Raw genomic sequence first — 20,169 nt, forward strand, 5'->3', positions numbered from 1 at the left:
GCGCTTGCGCATCCGCCTATACGTATTTCGGCCTAATAGGCCTCATCAGAACGGCTTTCGAAATCGCTCTGAACGTGAAAATAAATCTTTTCTGTGTTAGGAAGCAACTCTAACATGGTATCGTATAGACGCAAGTAGCGACATCTGATAATAAAATCGTAAACTAATTTTCGAAACCAAATTCAGAATTTCGCTTTAATCACAGAATCCACAATTGTTGTGAAATGCAATTTTTAGATTCCCCATGTCTCTAATAACATCTTTATCAACGTCTGTTTTGCCTTGCAATTCTTAGAAGGCACAGATTAAAGCGAAATTCTGAATTTGGTTTCGAAAATTAGTTTACGATTTTATTATCAGATGTCGCTATTTGCGTCTATACGAAGCCATGTTAGAGTTGCTTCCTAAGACAGAAAAGATTTATTTTCACGTTCAGAGCGATTTCGAAAGCCGTTCTGATGAGGCCTATTAGGCCGAAATACGTATAAGCGGATGCGCAAGCGCCCTGTACGTGAAATCAAATTTCTCATATTTCTTTATATTCAAGTCTATTTTTTTCGGGCGCTGTCTTTTATAAACTATTTGTACTTGCAGCCATTTGGCTTATTGTAAATCTTCCACTTATTTATCATACCCATTCAAGAATTCTGGAACCCTAAAGCAGTTTGTACAGGTCTATTGAATTGATACAATATATTTTTAGAGAAACTTGATAGTTTTCAAAAGGGGTTTTGTGTCTAAAATCCAGTGCCTTGCAGTTTTTAAAATATGATTGAATGTTTCATTTTCTCTGGTACAAAGTCTGCATCTTAAGTCCCCATTAAACCGCTCAATTGTCCCTTTACTATCGCACATTCTGTTATGAGCTGATTTATGCTTATTTTCGGTTCTATTATCGCATGTCCGAACACTAACGTTCTTTTCAGCCTTCCTAAGTTTCAAGCATCTCAAAACATGGACTACAACAGTTCTTAGCCTTAATGAAGGCCTCCATGCAAGCATTAATGAAAGATGAATTTATCAAGTTCATGAAAAAATTAGCGATAACAAAGTTAGACTATATCTGAAGATAGGCTCATGGAGCTCAAGCTTAATAATAATAAATAGGAACATCCTAGATAAACTAATAAACAAGATCGAGATATATTTACAATCCAAGAAACCAAAATTAACAAAGACATGAACATGAATAATACTTGATGTACAGAAATGACCAGAGAGCCAAGTCAGGGGAAAGGGCCATCTTCATGGAGAAAGGGATAAAACACATATACCTTCTGACACCAGCGGAATAATACCACATGAGCAACTTCGATTTCAGTCCAAATGAGATAAAATACAATTACGATTATGTCAACATACATCAGACCTAAAGATCCCTTATTCGATGGTAACCTGGATGTATTCTTTAACACAGAAAAACCAACCAACTTAAAAGAAAAACTTTACGCCAGAAAAGAACGCCAGAACTTTTAACTGAAATGACGGAGCTTTCAACAAACAGAAACAACAGAATATTAGTCAGATATCTCAAAATCAGAGACGGAACAATAGTGATAGGGCCAACAAAACCAACTTACTTCCCAGTAAGTTTGGCGTCAATCTACCCATTCAGATGGACACTATAGTGACGAAGAATGTGGGACTTTAGTTCGAAGTATAATCGCTGAACGAAGAAGCAGACCGCTATAACCCTATTATACTGAAGATATGCCCACTGGAAGAAGACTACCTACAAGAAGAAAAAAAAAAGATAAAGTGACCAGCCTTCAAAAGGTTAGGCAGCGAAGGAATAGATAACCGCAACCATAAACAGACCAGAAGAACTAGAGAAAAATCTTAAACTTCAAAAACATGGTAAGATAAATTTTAAACAATAGCACTACAGAAGGTGACACTAGCCACAGAAGTAGATTCTGAGATATCAGCCAAAAACTAAGGAAACTGATTAGGAAAAATAATGGAGCTATGAAAATTGCCATAATAACAAAAGCCCAAGAAGACAGAACAGAGCCAACAGTCTAAGGAAGTAAGTCATAAGATGAGCTTCAAAAACACGTGAGTAAAAACTTAAGAAAACCACCTGAAGTAACAGAAATACGCACAAAAATATGGACCATATCTAAAAACTACACAAAATTATAAGAAATGATAGCAATCCAATGCCAAACCTACACGGAAATGGAAAAAAGTAATATAAACCACTGAAAATAAAGCACAAGTCATGTAAAGAACGCTAGAAAGACAGTACTTCACAAACTACCACCAATAAAAAGACTTAGACTTTGCAAAGGCAGTCAAAGAAAACTACAATAAAAGACCAGAAGAACCAGAAGTAATACATATTAACTTCGCGCATCACCTGAAGAAGTCCGTGACCTGATCCGAAAGATGACCGAAAAAAATGCCAGGACCGGTTGAAAAACAAACAGAGCTCTGAAATACCTGCCCAGTAAAGTAGTCTTTTATTTGACAAATACAACAAACGCAATGATAAGATTCCAAGTGTTCCCTATCGTTTGAAACAATCCCACTTGATCATGGTCCACAAACTAGAAAAAAAAACAAAACATTTCCACAGACCTACAGACCAATTAGCTTAATGCCAGCTGTCAGCATGATTTATAAAAGAGTAATTCTCTTAACGCCAGAAGAGAAAACCTAAAGGATACAGGTGCTACCAGAAGCCCAATTTGGATTTAGACCCCAACATTCGAGCGAATATCGGGCGCTTAGTTTTACAGAATATATCCAACAGGCGTCAACGACAGACGGTACACTGAAGCGGGCTCCGTAGATGTAAACAAAGCGTACGAGAGTCTGACACAAAGAACTGCTCCCAAGATGAAGAATTTTGGATACATCTATGCCATGACGGAACTTCTCTCTTCATAACTCGCTAACTTGATGTTCAGAGTTTGGATAGAACGAGTCCTGCTCGAAGTCAAAATAATAGAGGCAGGAGTACCACAGAAATCTGCTTTGTCTCTGCTGCTGTACTGCATATACACAGCAGACTTCCGCAAAATACTAGGAATCGTACTCAGAGAAATCTGCAAACAGCCTTCAATACCCTAAAAGACGTGTGTATATAGTGAAAAATTATAGTAAATTCTCGAAAAACACAAGTAGTGATATTTAAGAAGGAATGTCAGACACTCCCATCGGATGGTCAAATAACCTCAGAGGCACCATGGATAAGGGACCACGTTCACATCCGACGTTATGAAGACAGTACAGAGGGAAAAAATTGTACAATACAACAATAGAAATAAGCGGAAGAAGGAAGCAAACTAACGTTCAGAATAAAGAAAAGCCTTATTAACAGCATTATACTATCTATCCTGACGGTAGCATCTCTCGCATTTTTGTAAACAGTCTTGCTGCACAGACAGAAAGAAGATCAGGGACAGAAACTGTCCAAAATAGAATACTATGAGAAGCAGCAAACGTTTTAATAAACGAAATTTAGTTTATAACTGGTTGAATTACAGATAATCGTCTCTGCTGTAAAAAAAACTTTAAAGATAATTGAATAATATAGTGAGAAAATTTAAACTTATAGTTGACTTTTATGAAACTTGCGTCTCTTATTATTTTTATCTTTTGTATCACCTTACACTAAATATTTTTTCTTTTTCTTTTGCCACGAAATTTCGCTGAAAATTAGATACTTATCACAACATAATAAAACTAAATATCAATCATGGTCCACCGATGAGCCTTTAATAAATCGTTTTTTGATGAACGGTCTACTGATCGTGTGATCCAAACTGGCTGATCGTTTTTTTCTCATTTGTGCAGCTAAAAGTTCTATTTCCCAATTCTGGCTGGAGTTTTCGTATTCTGTCGAATCGCATTCGGTGTCTTCGGGTTCTGATGTCTCTCCAGCCGTGTCTGTATCTACAAAAAAATTTGTTTTAATAAAATGATTAACTATTTGCTTATGTCAGTATTTTTTAGATAAGGTAAATAAAAGGCCTTTACGTACAATTTGTTTATTAAAGATCATGTGGATACTGACGTATAGTTAAAATAAAAATTACATATTTTGTTACGTTTTCATGTTTCCATTTTCAAGCAAATGAATAAAATCAAAATTAAATTCAAAATCACTCGTTTCACAAATTCTATTTCAAAATTTTCTTAAAAATTATTTTCGGGTTGGAAATCGGAACGTCAAAAAACGTCGTAAAACAAAAAATCTAATTTTAATTAGAATTAACTGTTATGACGAAAGAAAGAAACGAAAATGGCACTGAACCTCTCAAAAACATACTGTAACGAAATAGCCCATCTCCGATACGTTATAATTCTTAGAAGGACGAATCTAGAAAACGTAAGAATCGGCTTGTCAATAGCGCCCGTCTTTCGGACGGGAGACAATTAGAGGTGGGACAACGCCAGAATGTTCTCGAAAAGTAACTTTATTATATATATATATATATGTAACGTTGTTAGGAGTGAGTTGAGTTGATAAGAGAGTACCGAACTGTAAACTTATAAATAAATATATGTATATAAATTCGAACCGCTCTTTTTATTTAATCACGCTACAGTGGTGTCACGGTGTAAGGATAATTGATTTGTTTAAAAATAAATTCAGCAGTGACTTTTGAAAAAGACTTTTGAACATTTTAAAAAGTACGCGTGCCTGACCAAAGATGCTGCTAGTACAACTCTCAGTAAAACAGTTGCGTGAGCAGCTAGAAGAACGCGATGAAGATTGCAGCGGGTCCAAGAAGATCCTCCAAGAACGACTGAAGAATATTCTTAACAAGAATGGAGATGACCCAGAGACATTCCATTTTCAGTCAGCAGAAGAAGCAGTTTTAATGAAGATCGAAGAGAGTTTCAGAAAAAATGATAAGAAATTTGAAAACGTCTCTCAAATGATAGAAGAATCTTCTAAAAGAGATGATAATAAATTAGAGAATGTTCCCAAAAGATTCGATGAAACATTCGAAAATGTATTTAGAAGATACGACGAGACTTCACAAATAATTAAAGAAATATGTATTCAAAACAATGAGAAATTTGAAGAAGTCTCAAGAACATTCGATAAAGTAGAAGAGAAGATCAAACAATTAGAGACCATGATAAGTAACACAAAAGTGCTACCACCAGTTAATACGGTAGCCTTAGATCCGGTAGTGAAAAAAGAATCACCGAGAGACGAAATGACACATCATATGAGATTCAAATTGCCACCATTTGATGGAAAGTCCTCTTGGTCCATATACCTCAGACAATTTGAAGCTATTGCGACAGCCAATCATTGGACAGAACAAGAAAAAGCTGTTTCCTTGACTGCTGCTTTACGAGGTGATGCTGCGCATATCCTAAGATCAATTCCTAAGGGTCAAGAAAAATGTTACCAGACCTTGTTCACTCGACTAGATAAACGTTACGGAGATGCCCATCTACAACCAGTCTACAAAGTACAAATAAGAAGTAGAATCCAACGAGCAAGTGAGAGTTTGCAAGAATTTGAAGCAAATATTGCTCGTATAGCGCTGTTGGCCTATCCAGAGGCACCAGACAACGTTTTGGAAGAAATCGCCGTAGATGCCTTCGTCAATGGGTTAAGAGACATTGAACTACAGAAAGCTTTACGACTAGCAAGACCGAAAGTTTTAGATGAAGCGCTCGCTATTGCCTTGGAACATGAAACAGCTAGTCAAGTTTCACGGAGCTATCGGGTACGAACCTCTGAAGAGAGCGACGAACAAAACGAGAAACGTCTGGAGGAAATCGTACGGAAAGTAGTTCGCAACATGATGCCGAAGAGACACGAAACCAGATGTTCGAATGATGGCGACGTAGGTCACATTCGCCGTAAATTGCAAGAAAATAATACAACAGTCAGAAAGCTAGAACAAATGGAACACAGGGCTGGAAAGAGTCATTCAAATGATGATGCTCAGTCAAGACGGGCATACAGTGCAAATCGTAATCATTGTCTTGAATTAGAAGAACGACTTTGCCCCGTGAGACGAACCGCCGTCATTAATGATCAATGGCAGCCTCAACAGCTACAAGACGCTCAAGCAGATGATCCATGTATAAAAAGAGTATTGGATTGGATGCGTCGAAGTGGAAGACCTTCTTGGCAAGACATTAGTGCATGTAGTCCAGAAGTCAAGTGTTACTGGAGCCAATGGAATTGCCTAGTGCTGAAAGATGATCTTCTGTATAGAACCTTTGAGAACGATGATGGTACAGAAACTGAGCTTCAGTTGATTGTACCTAAAAGTAAAGTGTCAGAAGTTTTACGTCAGTTGCATGACGGTTCATCAGGTGGACACTTTGGTATTACGAAGACTCTGCAAAAGGTTCGAGAACGGTTCTATTGGGTGAACTGTAAAGATGATGTAAGAAGATGGTGCCGGAAATGTGAACTGTGTGCAACCAGTAATGGTCCAGTTGGTAAAAAGAGGGCACCCATGAAACAGTACAATGTTGGTAGTCCTATGGAAAAAGTAGCAATCGACATTGCAGGTCCACTTCCAGAGACGAATGATGGAAATAAATATGATTCTCGATGCAAGAGTGAAAGCTATGAAGTAGGTGATCTTGTTTGGATTTATAATCCACAACGTCGTCGAGGCTTGTCTCCCAAACTGCAAAGACAATGGGAAGGTCCGTATGAAATTAAAAAGAAAATAAATGACGTAATATACCGAATTAAGAAGTTGCCGAAAAGTAAACCAAAAGTAGTTCACATAAATCGTCTTGCACCATATGCTGGTTCAAATGAAACAGAAGAAGCACGTACCCTTCAACATAAGATCAAAGATGACCGGCGACCAAGCTTTAATGAATTTATGTCAAATTACGCAGAGAGAAAGAGTGCTAGATTCGGCGTGACCACAGAAGTTCAGCAGGATCTTTTTAGTGTTCCGCATAACGTCTCTCTAGCCCACTGTGTTGCCCAAGATCTTGAGATGACTAAAGGAATCTCATCCGTATTTTATAAGAAATTCGGTCGTTTGGACGAGTTAAAAAACCAGCAGCCTAAAGTTGGAAGAGTACTGAGATTAGAAGATGGTTCTCGATCTTTGCTGTATATGGTGACCAGGAAGTCGTATACAGACAGGGCAAGCTACGAGGATATATGGCGTGCTTTAACTAATTTGAAGAAAATTGTGTGCAATTACGACATCAAGAATTAGGCTTTACCCAAAATAGGCCATGCACTAGATAATCTGGACTGGAAGATTGTCAGAAGCATGCTTGAAGTGATCTTCCGAGAAACCGGCGTACGAATTACTGTGTGTTGCATTAACCCGATAAGATCGTATCCTTCAAAGTCAGTAGACTGTTATTTCTTTCTAAAGGGTTCATGCAGAGCTGGAGAGTCCTGTAGATTCCGCCATCCTGTGCCTACATATAGAGTTGCTGATCGGGACAATCAGATTTAGGAGGGGAGCAGTGTAACGAAATAGCCCATCTCCGATACGTCATAATTCTTAGAAGGACGAATCTAGAAAACGTAAGAATCGGCTTGTCAATAGCGCCCGTCTTTCGGACGGGAGACAATTAGAGGTGGGACAACGCCAGAATGTTCTCGAAAAGTAACTTTATTATATATATGTAACGTTGTTAGGAGTGAGTTGAGTTGATAAGAGAGTACCGAACTGTAAACTTATAAATAAATATATGTATATAAATTCGAACCGCTCGTTTTATTTAATCACGCTACAATACGAACAAACTGAATTTTGGTGGGAATGTCAAATTTGGGATCCCAAAAAGATGCCAAAAAGTTTGCTACTCCTACCTCCAGGTTTTCCTCGAAAACAATAATACCAAGAATCTGTACGCCCTATACTTTGTCTCAAAGTGACTAGTCTGTACAGGGTAAGATATGCAATGCTAACCTTATGGGAATTTCGCCGAGACGTTGCCAGTTTTATTCAGTGAGCGATGGCGTTCTCTATTGTCTATCTTTCAAAATAAACGGAATAAACCAGGAGTTCTCAACAAGTCCTCACGTACAATTTTATGTAATTTACAAATATCGTTTGCTAATAATTTTACATAATACTAGGTATACATTATTTGTTTCTAATAGTAACTTATCAACTTTTATCTTTTATTAGTAGCAGTAGTATAATAAAATGTGCATTAAATAAATATTTGTTTCAAAGTTTAAAATAATTCCGGTAATTTCTACTAACTGTCAAATATAAAATGTTATTTATGTCCCTGCGGTGCTAATTACTGCCATAATGTATAAGGAATTTGTAATTTTGGTTAATATCAACTGCAAATACTTTCTTCTAAATTATTCAGTAATTAAGAAGCAATTAGAGTAATTCTTGTACAGAATATGTTTAAAAGCTTGACACATACAGGGCCTTAATTAGTCTTTATTTGTTCATCGGAGCGCTTAAACATATTCGAGTTACGATGATTTATATCATCTTGGATGTAGTGTTACTCTTTTGTTATTGTTATTATTTGTTGGTGGCAGTTGTTGTGATTTGCTGCTGGCAATTATTGTTATTTTCTGTTGTTGGCTATTGTTGTATTTAACGCCGAATTTTTACCGCAAAATGGAGGAAATTGTTCAATGGAAACGTGGAAAAGCTCTGAAACTTTCAGAGAAGCAGATACTAATGAATATTATTAATTATCATCTTAATCAGAAGGACAATGATTCTGTATTAAGTGTAATTAGGAAAGTGTCAGAAATGAGTGGTGTTTGCGAAAAGACTCTGTTTCACATACGGCAATAATATTCATTACCTGCTGGATTACAATCTCCAAAGAGCAGGCCCGAGAAGCGAAAGGTTGATAATTCTCGTGACAAGTACGATTAAGGTTTCAGGAGCCAAATTCGTAGAATAGTTCATCAATTTTTTCATGCCAACATAACACCAACAATAAACACCATGTTAGCTGTTGTAAATGCCGAAGAAACTTTACCCAACTTTTCACGGGCCACGCTACATCGCTAGCTAAGTGATATGGATTTTGTGTTTATAAAACGTGGCAGAAATTCAATTTTGATTGAAAAACCAGAAATCATCTCGTGGCGTCATCGTTATTTACGCGCAATTCTTAAATAGCGTGCAGAAGTGGTGCAAGGTTCGTTTTATTGCACGCATGATCTACCCGAGCTCACGTTTTTGGCAAAGAAAAATACTCAGGACTACCACCAGAAATGGATTGACCGACCTTCGAAGATTGGTTTGAAAATAACTTAATGCTAAATTTGCCAGAAAAAACTGTTGTGGTAATGGACAATGCCTCCTATTACAGCAGAAAGTCAGAACAAATTCCCAACAGTTCAACACTAAAAAAAGATATTCAAGAATGGCTTCTGTCAAAGGACCTATTTTTTTAAGAAGACTACCTAAAATGCGAGTTACTTGATGTAGTGAAGGCTTTCAAAGCAAAATATGACAGGCACATAATAGAAGATATTGCCAAAAATCACAATTTAAAGATTCTGAGGCTCCCACCCTATCACTGTGAACTCAATCCCATCGAAATGGTTTGAAGTGAAGTGAAACGGTATATAGCTAGACGCAACGCGAGTTTTAAAGAAGCTGAAATGCGAAATTTAATTACAGCAGCGTACCAGGTCATTACGCCAGAGAAATGGAAAAACTACGTAAACCACGTAATAGCAACAGAAAAAAAATGTGGGAAATTGACGATTTGTTGCATGATATCAAACCAATTATCATAAATATAAATAACAGAGATAGTGATGACAGTGACGATAATAATGATGATGATGATAGTGAAGCAGAAACTAAATGTGACAGCGATTGACAGAAAAAGGAACTAAATATAATGGTGTACAATTACGATTACTTACACATGAAATTAAATACAATGACTTATTTTATTTTCAATTTATTTATTAGTTTTATTTTCGGCTATTTCTACATTTTGTGGCTGCCAACATATACTGTGCGGTTCTTAAAAGTTCTTCCCCCCTTAACTTTTGCACGGAACAATACATAAATAAATTGTTTCTTTATATTTTAATTTTATTTTATTCGATTTTATTTAAATCTATAAACAAATGGTTTGTAGCGCTAGCACATACTTTAGAATTAAAAACAAACTGATTGTGTGACATAAATGAAAGGCGTTTCTTAATTTCTATTTTATTTTAATTTAACCCAAGTATGTTGTAGCAAATATTATTTATGTTTGAGAACCACTGACAGAAGGAATCCAGGCAGGGTCGTTAGTGGGCATTAGAACTTAAGCTACCCTCAACACAAACGATGGATTAGGCTAAGTAGTAAGAAGTGACGTTTATTTTAATACAAGTTTGCAAAGAAGTATGGCATCGATATTGTGCATTTACCCTGTACAGACTAGTCACTTTGAGACAATCTATAGAAATAAATGTTTTGAGCAAGAAATGTACCTGAGATAATTTTGAAAAAAAAATGCACTTTTTCTATAGAATGAACTATTCCGACAGAAACAGCTCTTGAAGTGACAGGCGATATTGAATGTCTAAATGACAGAATGAACTAAATTTATATTAACTCTACAGCAGAAATTCGAAATATTTTGATTAGAAAGTCCCACCGATATAAATAAAATGTGTTTTCAAATGTGTCGAAATTAGAAAAGTGCAGATTTTTTATGCAACTTTTGCATTTTGTCGTAAAGAAACGTAGGTTCTATAAATCTAAATAAATAAACGTTGTGCAATTTTTGCCATTTTTTTTTAATTTTTATGAAATCAATAAAATGTATTACTTTCATGGACCGTTTACTGTGGAACTGACATTGTTAGAGCCTAATCTTTAAGACCTATAACATGAAATTTCGACTTTAAGGTTTGGCAACAAATATGAGGCATTTGAAATATGCCTTAAAAACGCTACATTTAAACTTTTACATTACAAACGATCTGACGTCACGGGAAATGCTTCCATGATGACGACATTGGGTATAATGTATAGCTGAAGTTATGCAGTTTTAAAAACGCACTTTTCTAAACGTTTTAGATCGTTATAGAATTTTTACGGTCGAGTTAATACAAATTTTATTTAAAAAATTGATTTCGCGCTGATAATTATCATTTAAAATTACTTGTCACTTCAAGCTACATCTCTTGTTTGAAACATTTTTTTATACGGCATAAAGATTCTTGGTAAATCGATCTTTTACGTTCCTCCTCCCCTACCCTTCGAGGGGGTTTAGAGGAAAGCCCAGGGTTAAAATTTGCAAACTTTTTGGCATCTTTTTGGGGTCTTAAAAGATTAAATCTTTGACGACTTGACAATATATTTATAAAAAAAAATCAAAGAAAACACAATGGCTAAAGGTCATAAAATAAAAAAAAATAGAACTGAATAAAATACTATAATGTTTGTGAAAACAAAATAAACACATTGCTGGTTATTTCAGATATTATAGACAAAATGTAAAAATCTTTTTTACTTTTATTTCTTTATATGGAAGTATAGGTTTCAATTTGCAGTCTTTTCGTGTTTCGTTTACGGTACCTTTATGATTCTGTTATTTATGCTATACCGTTTTTTTTTTCGTGACTTTTTTTGTTTGTTGTTGTTCATTGTCAGAATTGTCATATAGATCTTATTATCAATTATTGTTATTTTGCTTACCTCTGATATCAGTTTGCAATGACTATTTAAAAGGCAAAGAACACAAGAGTTAACGCAGGTACCAAATAAAATTTAAAAAATATTATTTTATATAACTTAATAATTTTACGAAGGCAAGTATAGTGAGAGGACATTTAATCGGAAATGTTTGCTCCTTTGAGTAAGGCTAATACAGAAGTATATTTTTAAACATTTTGGTTTTTATTTTTGTTTCCCATTGGTATCAGTTCAGCTGTGTATCTCAGTTATGAGCTGTGTATTTATCATTTAAACTACTTGCTTATTAATCCATTTTATTACTCTGATATAATATTGGTGTCGTTCTCCAAATAATTCTCCTTTTCGCAGCTTGCTTTTACAAACATTCATTGTATTTCCCTTTTTGTTTTGAAGTAAGGTTCGGCAAACATTAGTTTTTAAATCTAAAAGTGCTTCGGATATTTGCACACTCGTAACGAAGAAGATACATTAAAAATTAATCCGAACAAAAGCTTCCAGCATAAGAATATAATTCGGAAACTATAAATTGAAAATTGAATTTAGGATTAAGTCTAAATCTGTGCTTTTTATACAGTGTAAAGCAAGCAGACGACAAATGCACTTTCATGGGGATTTATAATTCTATCCACATCATGCCAATTTGTCTAGACAGAAATTCCTTCTTCCTAGTACTCCATACTAGAGTAAAATAATAAAAATAAAATAGACAGTTTAGATTTAATTCCGTTACAGCGTCACTACCATTCGTTGATATGCATATTTCAGCCTCTTAGATTCTTTAGAGCGAACTCATGGCAAGCTATCAATAAAGCGGAGAGCTTGTCATGAGTTCGCTCTGAAGAAGCCAAGAGGCTGACATATGCATATCAGCGAATGGTGGTCCTGTGTATCCATTTTATTTTTATGCTTCTAGCATGATTTATAAAAAAACTAATATTTAATATCATAAATTAATTATTTAAAATTTACTGACCTGTTGTTGAATCTATATCCAAAACTACGTTGTGTGAAGGTAACGAAGAAGAAGAAGACCAAGCATGAATTGGACGGGGTAGTTCTTCTAATTCTTCTTGTTCATCATGTGACGGGTCTTCCCACGAGTGCCTTTCTCTACTAATTATTGTATCTAACGAATCCTAAAAAAAAATATTTTTAAACTTGTTTCGTAAACAAAATTGTGTATTATGCCGCAAAATATTTTTACTAAATCTGATTACGAGAATAATCTAACCTTCAATTATTTTTTAATGGTAGATGTGCGTGAGTAATTTTTTTTTTTCGTTTTATATCGCACTGAATATATATATATATATATATATATATATATATATATATATATATATATATATATATATATATATATATATATATATATATATAATATGTAAAATCGAGAAAAATATTGGGTTGATTAAAATATTTCAAAGTTCAAAAACATTAAAATAATTCAGATAAGTAGGATAATAACCAACAAACATTTCGAAGAAGGAAAGTTATTAAATTCTTGGATTACCTGTACTAAACAAAATGTAAGCTATGCATAAATTATTTCTTTGTTATACTTGAGTGACCCGCATAAGTTTAAGTGAAATCCAAAGACAATTGAACCGGGTTTTCCAAATACATTAATGCAGTGATTAGAGACAATAGAAGAGATTTTAGAAAGAGGTTTTTGTTAGTTTTTAAGAATTATAGAAAAATATTATTTGTAAATAAGTTTTAGGAAATTTTATAATTATAGGTAAAAATTTGTTTGTTATCGAAATGAAAAAATGAAAGAATTGTGACGAGTTTTGATTGGCGGAGATTGAAAAAGGTGGGATAGGTATGTAGGAATGAAAGTTTAGCGAGATTGAGGGGAGAGAAAAGATAATCAGTTGGTTTTCCAAGTCTTTAAGACGAACAGTGATTGTTCTCTGGCGGTTCCCGAGATGTAGCAAGCAGTAGTGTTGAATGTTAGTGAGTCTTTGTGGAGTTAGTGTATCTGACAGAAGCTGAAGCAGCAAAATATTGTAAGTCATATTTTTCTACTTATATTCCAAGAGTCACTGTTCAGGCCAACGAGAGATTCAGTTTATTGTAAAGAGAAGATATTCCAAGAGTCATTTTTCACTCGGGCCAACGAGAGATTCAGTTTATCGAGAGGAGAAAGGCTATCATAATTTGAATGATTTGTGCTTTTGAAGGAGATCATTAAGGACGATATACTTGCAACAATCTGTTGTAAGATTGCTGATTACATAGGGAGCGTTTGAGAGGAGATAATATAGTCTACAAGGAACAAGGATTTGGACCACTCATCATCAGAGAGAGATATTTTTGTTTTCTGCAGTTTTTTCTTTTATTGATAACACAATTTTTACACTTAATTTAGAAAGGATATAAATATTTTGATTAGGAGAGTTAGAATAGTTTGGGATTTTGAGATTTCAATTAATATTGTTTGTACCATTAATTTTGATTGTTCACGTACGTAGAAAAAAATTTTGAGAATCATTATACAGTGTGACCCATTTAGATTGGAAACACCTCTATAAAATTTGAAGTTGTTAATCGATTTTAACCAAATTTTTTTTTAATGTCATGTAATAAAAGGTCTATTGTGGGACAAAATATGAAATATTTAGTTAAATTTTCAGGGCAGTCTACGATACTGTTTCTTCGTCGAAAATAGAGAATTTGTATTAGCGATTTTTTTATTAAAAAAATTTCTACGCCACTGGATTTAGAGTGGCTTCAAATAGCTATGACAAAAATTTCATTAAAATATATTTATTAATAACGAAGTTATGACAACTTAAAATTTTAAAACTCACTAAGCTACGAGTCAAACAAGAACACCCTGTATCAACAGATAACCATAAAACTAATTATTTTTCAAATAATTTTAATAATAAACCACTACTAGACAAAAAAAATGTTTAAAATAGCATAAAAATTTAATGCAAGTAACGCACTTACATTATTATTAACTTTACATGCTACAACTTAAATCTCAGTTGCCATGAAAACGATATTACTGTTTGACATTATTTGTGTCATACAAATTTCAGTGCTAGCATAAATTTATGCATAATATCTGCAACAATATTTACTTCAAATTCTTTTAATAATATTTTGTGTCATGGCTGCAAGATAAAGTTTGAGAGAAAAAATTGAAATTATACGTCTTTTGGGAGATAACGATAGAAGTGCCAGGGAAGTTTGTACAATATTTAATGACAGACATGTGGATCGTCCTAATATTAGCTGCGGTACAGTAAACAAAATAAATAGAATATTTAATGAATATGGTGCAGTATCAAAATTAATTTTAAAAAATAACCCGCTACAAAGAAGAAGAGGAAATGATCAAATCATTTTAGATCATTTCAGAAATAACCCTAATGCCAGTTTAAGAAATGCCAGTTTATATTTGAATGTGCCTCGAGAGAGTATTCGGCGATGTCTTAAGGTAAATAATATTAAACCTTTCAAACCAAAATTCTTACACACATTACAAGAAAGCGACGAAGCAAAACGTTTAGAATATTGTTTATGGGCCCAAGGGGAATATTTAAACAATATAAATTTTCTAAAAAACGTGTTGTTTACCGACGAAGCCACTTTCATTACAAATGGAGTAGTATCATCACAGAATTGTCGCTATTGGACAGCAGATAATCTCCATTGGGTAATGAACTGTAAAAGCCAGTATTCTCTCTCTATATATATGTCTGGTGTGGTATACTGAACGAGCGAGTTATTGGTCCTTTCTTTTTTGAAGAAAACTGGAACTCACAGAACTTTTTAGAATTTTTAAACACCGGCTTGTGGGATGCTATTCATGAGCTCCCAATTAATGAACGATTAAATTTGTATATCCAGTTAGATGGGTGTTCTGTTCCATACGCCAGAACCGTGAAGCAATGGCTAAATGAAAATTTTCCGAACCGTTGGATAGGCCTGGGTAGTCCGTTGATAGATTGGCCACCCAGATCTCCAGATCTCACAATTTTAGACTTCTTTCTGTGGGGAGTTATCAAACAAAAAGTTTACCCGTGCAAGAAACTTAAACGAACTTCGTGCAAGAATTCGACAGGCATGTGCAGAAATTACTCCCCAACAACTAAGAAATGTAATTAGAAATATTCATAAACGCTACGACAAATGTATCCAATTAGATGGTGGATTGGTAAAGGCAACTAGGATTTAAACTAAAATTATGTTTCCATGTTTCTGTTAATACAGAGTGTTTTTTTTTAACGTTAATACAGAGTGTTTTTTTCTTAGTGAGTTTTAAAATTTTAAGTTGTCATAAGTTTGTTATTAATAAATATATCTTAATAAAGTTTTTGTCATAGCTATTTGAAGCCACTCTAAATCCAGTGGCGTAGAAATTTTTTTAATAAAAAAATCGCTAATACAAATTCTCCATTTTCGACGAAGAAAAAGTATCGTAGAATGCCCTGAAAATTTAACTAAATATTTCATATTTTGTCCCGCAATAGACCTTTTATTACATGACATTAAAAAAAAATTTGGTTAAAATCGGTTAACAACTTCAAATTTTATAGAGGTGTTTCCAATCTAAATGGGTCACACTGTATGAGATTTGTTTATTGAAAACTTTTGAGTGTGAATTATTTCATTATTTTTATTTCAATATAGAGTGTTAGAAGTGTGTTTTTTATTATTCCGGTATTCTTTGGACCTTACCTTTCACATGTAATAGCATAGATATTGAAGCACGAATTTAACCCTGAGATAAAAGAATTAAAAATTGTGATAGAGTCATAATCATATCATTTAAATAATTTTAATTAATCAAAAATTTAATTAGCTAATTATTGCTTGGCGCACCAAGACTTTAAATATCACAATTTTAGAGACACTAAATTACGTATGTAAATTTAGGTGTACCCTCGTATATGAGAAATAAAATAATATTTTTAATATTGCTATTTATATTTCTTAAAATAAATTGGTATTTCAGGTTTTTGTCAAAAAGGGTCTGAAGAAAGTAGATATTTATTGAATGTTGTTTTTAATTCAACAACCATACTAGTGTAGTGATATTTTCAAAACGTGTTATATTTTTATTTAATTATCCTTCCTAAATGTCTCTAACTCCGACAGATGCTGCAAGGGCGGTGACTTTAGTTCAAGATGGTCGTAGCCAATATTATGCAGCTGAAATGTTGGGTGTTAGTCGATCTTCAGTTCAAAGAGCAGTTCGGCGTTTTAGTGTCACCGGTAACTTCACAAGAAGACCAGGATCAGGTCGTAGAAGGGTAGCATCCGAAAGAGATGATCGATTTCTGGTGTCAGCATGTTTGAGAAATCGGCATCTAACTTCAGTTGAACTGGCAAATCGTCTGAGCGAAGTGAGAAATGTGGATGTAAGCAGATGGACAGTTCGTCGACGACTTGTAGAAGGTAATTTATTATCCAGAAGGCCAGCCCTATCTCCAATACTATCCATAGAACATCGCAGAGCTCACCTTGCTTTTGCAAGAGAACATGAAAACTAGAGTGATGCAGATTGGAGCAATGTATTGTTCTCAGATGAGTCCAGATTTTGTCTAAGGTCATCAGGCGGCCGAGAAAGGGTTTGGAGAAGACACGGAGAGCGATATTTTCAATGTAATATTGCGGAAAGAATAAGTTATCGGGGGGGGGCTCCGTTATGGTTTGGGCTGGTATCAGTTCAGAAGCCCATATTGATTTAGATATTGTAGATAGAGGTTCTATGACTTCTGCAAGATACATAACAAGTATTTTAGATCAGCATGTGGTACCTTTTGGATGAAGTACAAAGTGGGTTTAGGAAGGGACACAGTACGCAAGACTATATATTTACGTTGAAACAAATAATTGAGAAAGCTAGAATAGAGAACACAGAAATATATATGGCATTTCTAGATATTGAGAAAGCATTTGACAGAGTGTCCCAGGAAGCAGTTTGGAAAAGTCTGCAAAATAGAAATATTGACCATCAACTAACAGGTGCTATCAAAAGTCTGTATCAAAATAACAAGAGTTATGTACGTAAGGATAACTTGGAATCAGAGATGTTTGCAATAAACGAGGGTCTAAGACAAGGAGGTGTTATGAGCACCACACTGTTCATATTGATTATTGACGACATAATTAAGAAAACAAAAGCAAGTATACACAAAGTACATATCGGATATAGTAAACTACGACCGGTTGGTATAGCTGAGTGTGCATTCGCAGATGATCTCATGTTATGCGCTTCCAACGAGAGGGACCTCCAGAAAAATATAGATAGATGGAATGATGAGCTAGCAATTAGAAACATGAAGATTAATGTTAAGAAAACCAAGGTGATGCTAATAGCGAAAACTAACCGAAATGTTAACATAGAAATTAACCAACAACTCATAGAACAAGTAGATGCATTCAAATACCTAGGGGTTACAATAGACAGAGAAGGTACCATGCAGAATGAAATAACAGAAAGAATAAGTAGTGCTTCAAAAGTGTATCATAATCTTAGTAGAGAATTCATAGGTAAACCTGAAATCAGCAGAAGAACCAAAATGACAGTTTATAAGACAGTATTCCGACCAATCTTGATATATGGAAGCGAGAGCTGGGTTTTAACAAAGCAATTAAAAAGCAAGATACAAGCCATTGATATGAAATATCTAAGACGAGTCAAAGGAATAACACGACGAGACAAAATAAGAAATGAAGATGTTAGAGAAGAACTGGGCATAGAATCTGTACTACACGCTATTGAAACACAACAAATAAAATGGTTTGGTCATCTGTGCCGAATGAGCGACAACCGACCCGTTAAGCAAGTCTGGAAGGCTAAAGTGAAAAAGTTTAAAACCAGAGGCAGACCACGGAAAACCTGGGATGACGAAGTAGGGCAGATTTTGAAAAGTAGGGAAATGGAATGGTCAGAAGCTCAAAATAAGGCAAAAAACAAGAAAGAATGGACAAAATTCGTGCACAGAATAGAATAAAAAAAAAAAAAATTCTGTATTTTCATTGGATTTAAGATGTAATGTATATCTGTAACCTATATTTGTATTTGTATTTACCTCACACCTTAGGGTAAAGAGGTGTTCGATTATATATATATATATATATATATGTGGTACCTTTTGCTCCTTTCATTAGACCTAATTTTATTTTTATGGTCGACAACGCGCGTCCTCACCGTGCTAGAATCGTTAACCAATATATAGAGGAGGTGGGAATTGTCCGTATGAACTGGCCAGCTTGCAGTCCCGATCTCAATCCCATAGAACATCTATGAGATATGATGGGAAGACGTCTTCGACCACGAAAACCCCGTCCAAACAACTTGGCTGAACTTACAGCGGCTCTTCAAGAAATATGGTACCAATTGGATCAATTTGATATCCAGAGGTTAATTACCTCAATGTCGGTCAGATAGCCAAGCGGGTTGGGCGGCCGGCTCTCACTCGCTTCACTGCGAGTGGTTCAGTGGTTCGATTCCCAGCTCGGTGTACAGAAAACAAAAAGTCTAACGCAGCAGTTTAAAATTCTAAATGAATCTGCGGCTTAGACTAGAATATGCTGGTGTCTGATCGGCCTATGGTGGAGCAGTACGGCAAGAGGTAAGGGCTTGCGGCTCAGTGATACTCCTCCATAGATCCCTACCGGAAGGGCCAGGCGCCTAAAAATACCGGGTATATATATATATATATATATATATATATATATATATATATTAATATATATATATATATACACATATATATATATATATATATATATATATATATATATATTAATAAATATATATATATACACATATATATATATATATATATATATATATATATATATATATATATATATATATATATATATATATATATAATTACCTCAATGCCTAGACGTGTACAGGCTGTTATAAGGACCCGAGGGGGAAACACTAGATATTGATTTATTATCAATGTTTTTCTTAATTTCAGAAAGTTTTGAATATTCTTGTATTTTTGAGTTTTGGCGTATGTATCTACAAATAAATGATTTTTTTGGATAATACTAACTAGTCAGTAATAAAAAAATGTAAAAACTTAAATTTATTTTAAAACGTAATAAAGAAAAAATTATTTTCTGTGAAACAAAGAAAAGCAGTTTCCATCTATTTCTATACAAAGGTGATCATTGCTTCTTTGTTTACATCTTTACTTTGTTTACAATTGGGGTATATGGCCAACGAACTCATATTGAACTTCACGAACTGTTCTAGTTTCTTCAAGGTTATATTTTAATGTTTTTCGTACTATGAGTGGTGTTGAAGTACTTGACCTGCCTCTTTTGATGCGAGAAATTGGTTTGTTTGCCTTGATCAGACTTTCAGCAAGCCTTATTTTAAAAAAAGGGTTAATCGGCCCGTTTTGGAATTTTTAGTGTGTCACATTCTTGTTGATATTCAAACCAGATATTTACTGCAGCCAAGTCTACGGCATGAAAAATCATTCCAAGGGTCCAATTTTTTGAACAAATATAAATTCTGTATACACTGATCATTTGATCTAATATATCAATGCCACTTATCTAATGG

At 34.4% G+C, this 20,169-nt stretch overlaps 1 protein-coding gene across 1 annotated transcript in view; it reads right to left on the reverse strand.

The window, feature by feature from the left end:
- Nucleotides 1–3,593: 3,593 nt before the first annotated feature.
- The window catches only part of Cngl (Cyclic nucleotide-gated ion channel-like), a 591,998-nt gene continuing 575,422 nt past the window's right edge, over nt 3,594–20,169 (reverse strand). Inside the window, exons 23-24 of the mRNA XM_072526928.1 lie at nt 12,586–12,748; nt 3,594–3,903 (exon numbers count right to left, since the gene is read on the reverse strand). Of these exons, the coding sequence (XP_072383029.1) occupies nt 3,701–3,903; nt 12,586–12,748 (366 nt within the window). The 3' untranslated portion in view covers nt 3,594–3,700. The remainder of the gene's footprint in view (nt 3,904–12,585; nt 12,749–20,169) is intronic.

Source organism: Diabrotica undecimpunctata, chromosome 3 (assembly GCF_040954645.1).
Source record: "Diabrotica undecimpunctata isolate CICGRU chromosome 3, icDiaUnde3, whole genome shotgun sequence".
Lineage (NCBI taxonomy): Eukaryota > Metazoa > Arthropoda > Insecta > Coleoptera > Chrysomelidae > Diabrotica > Diabrotica undecimpunctata.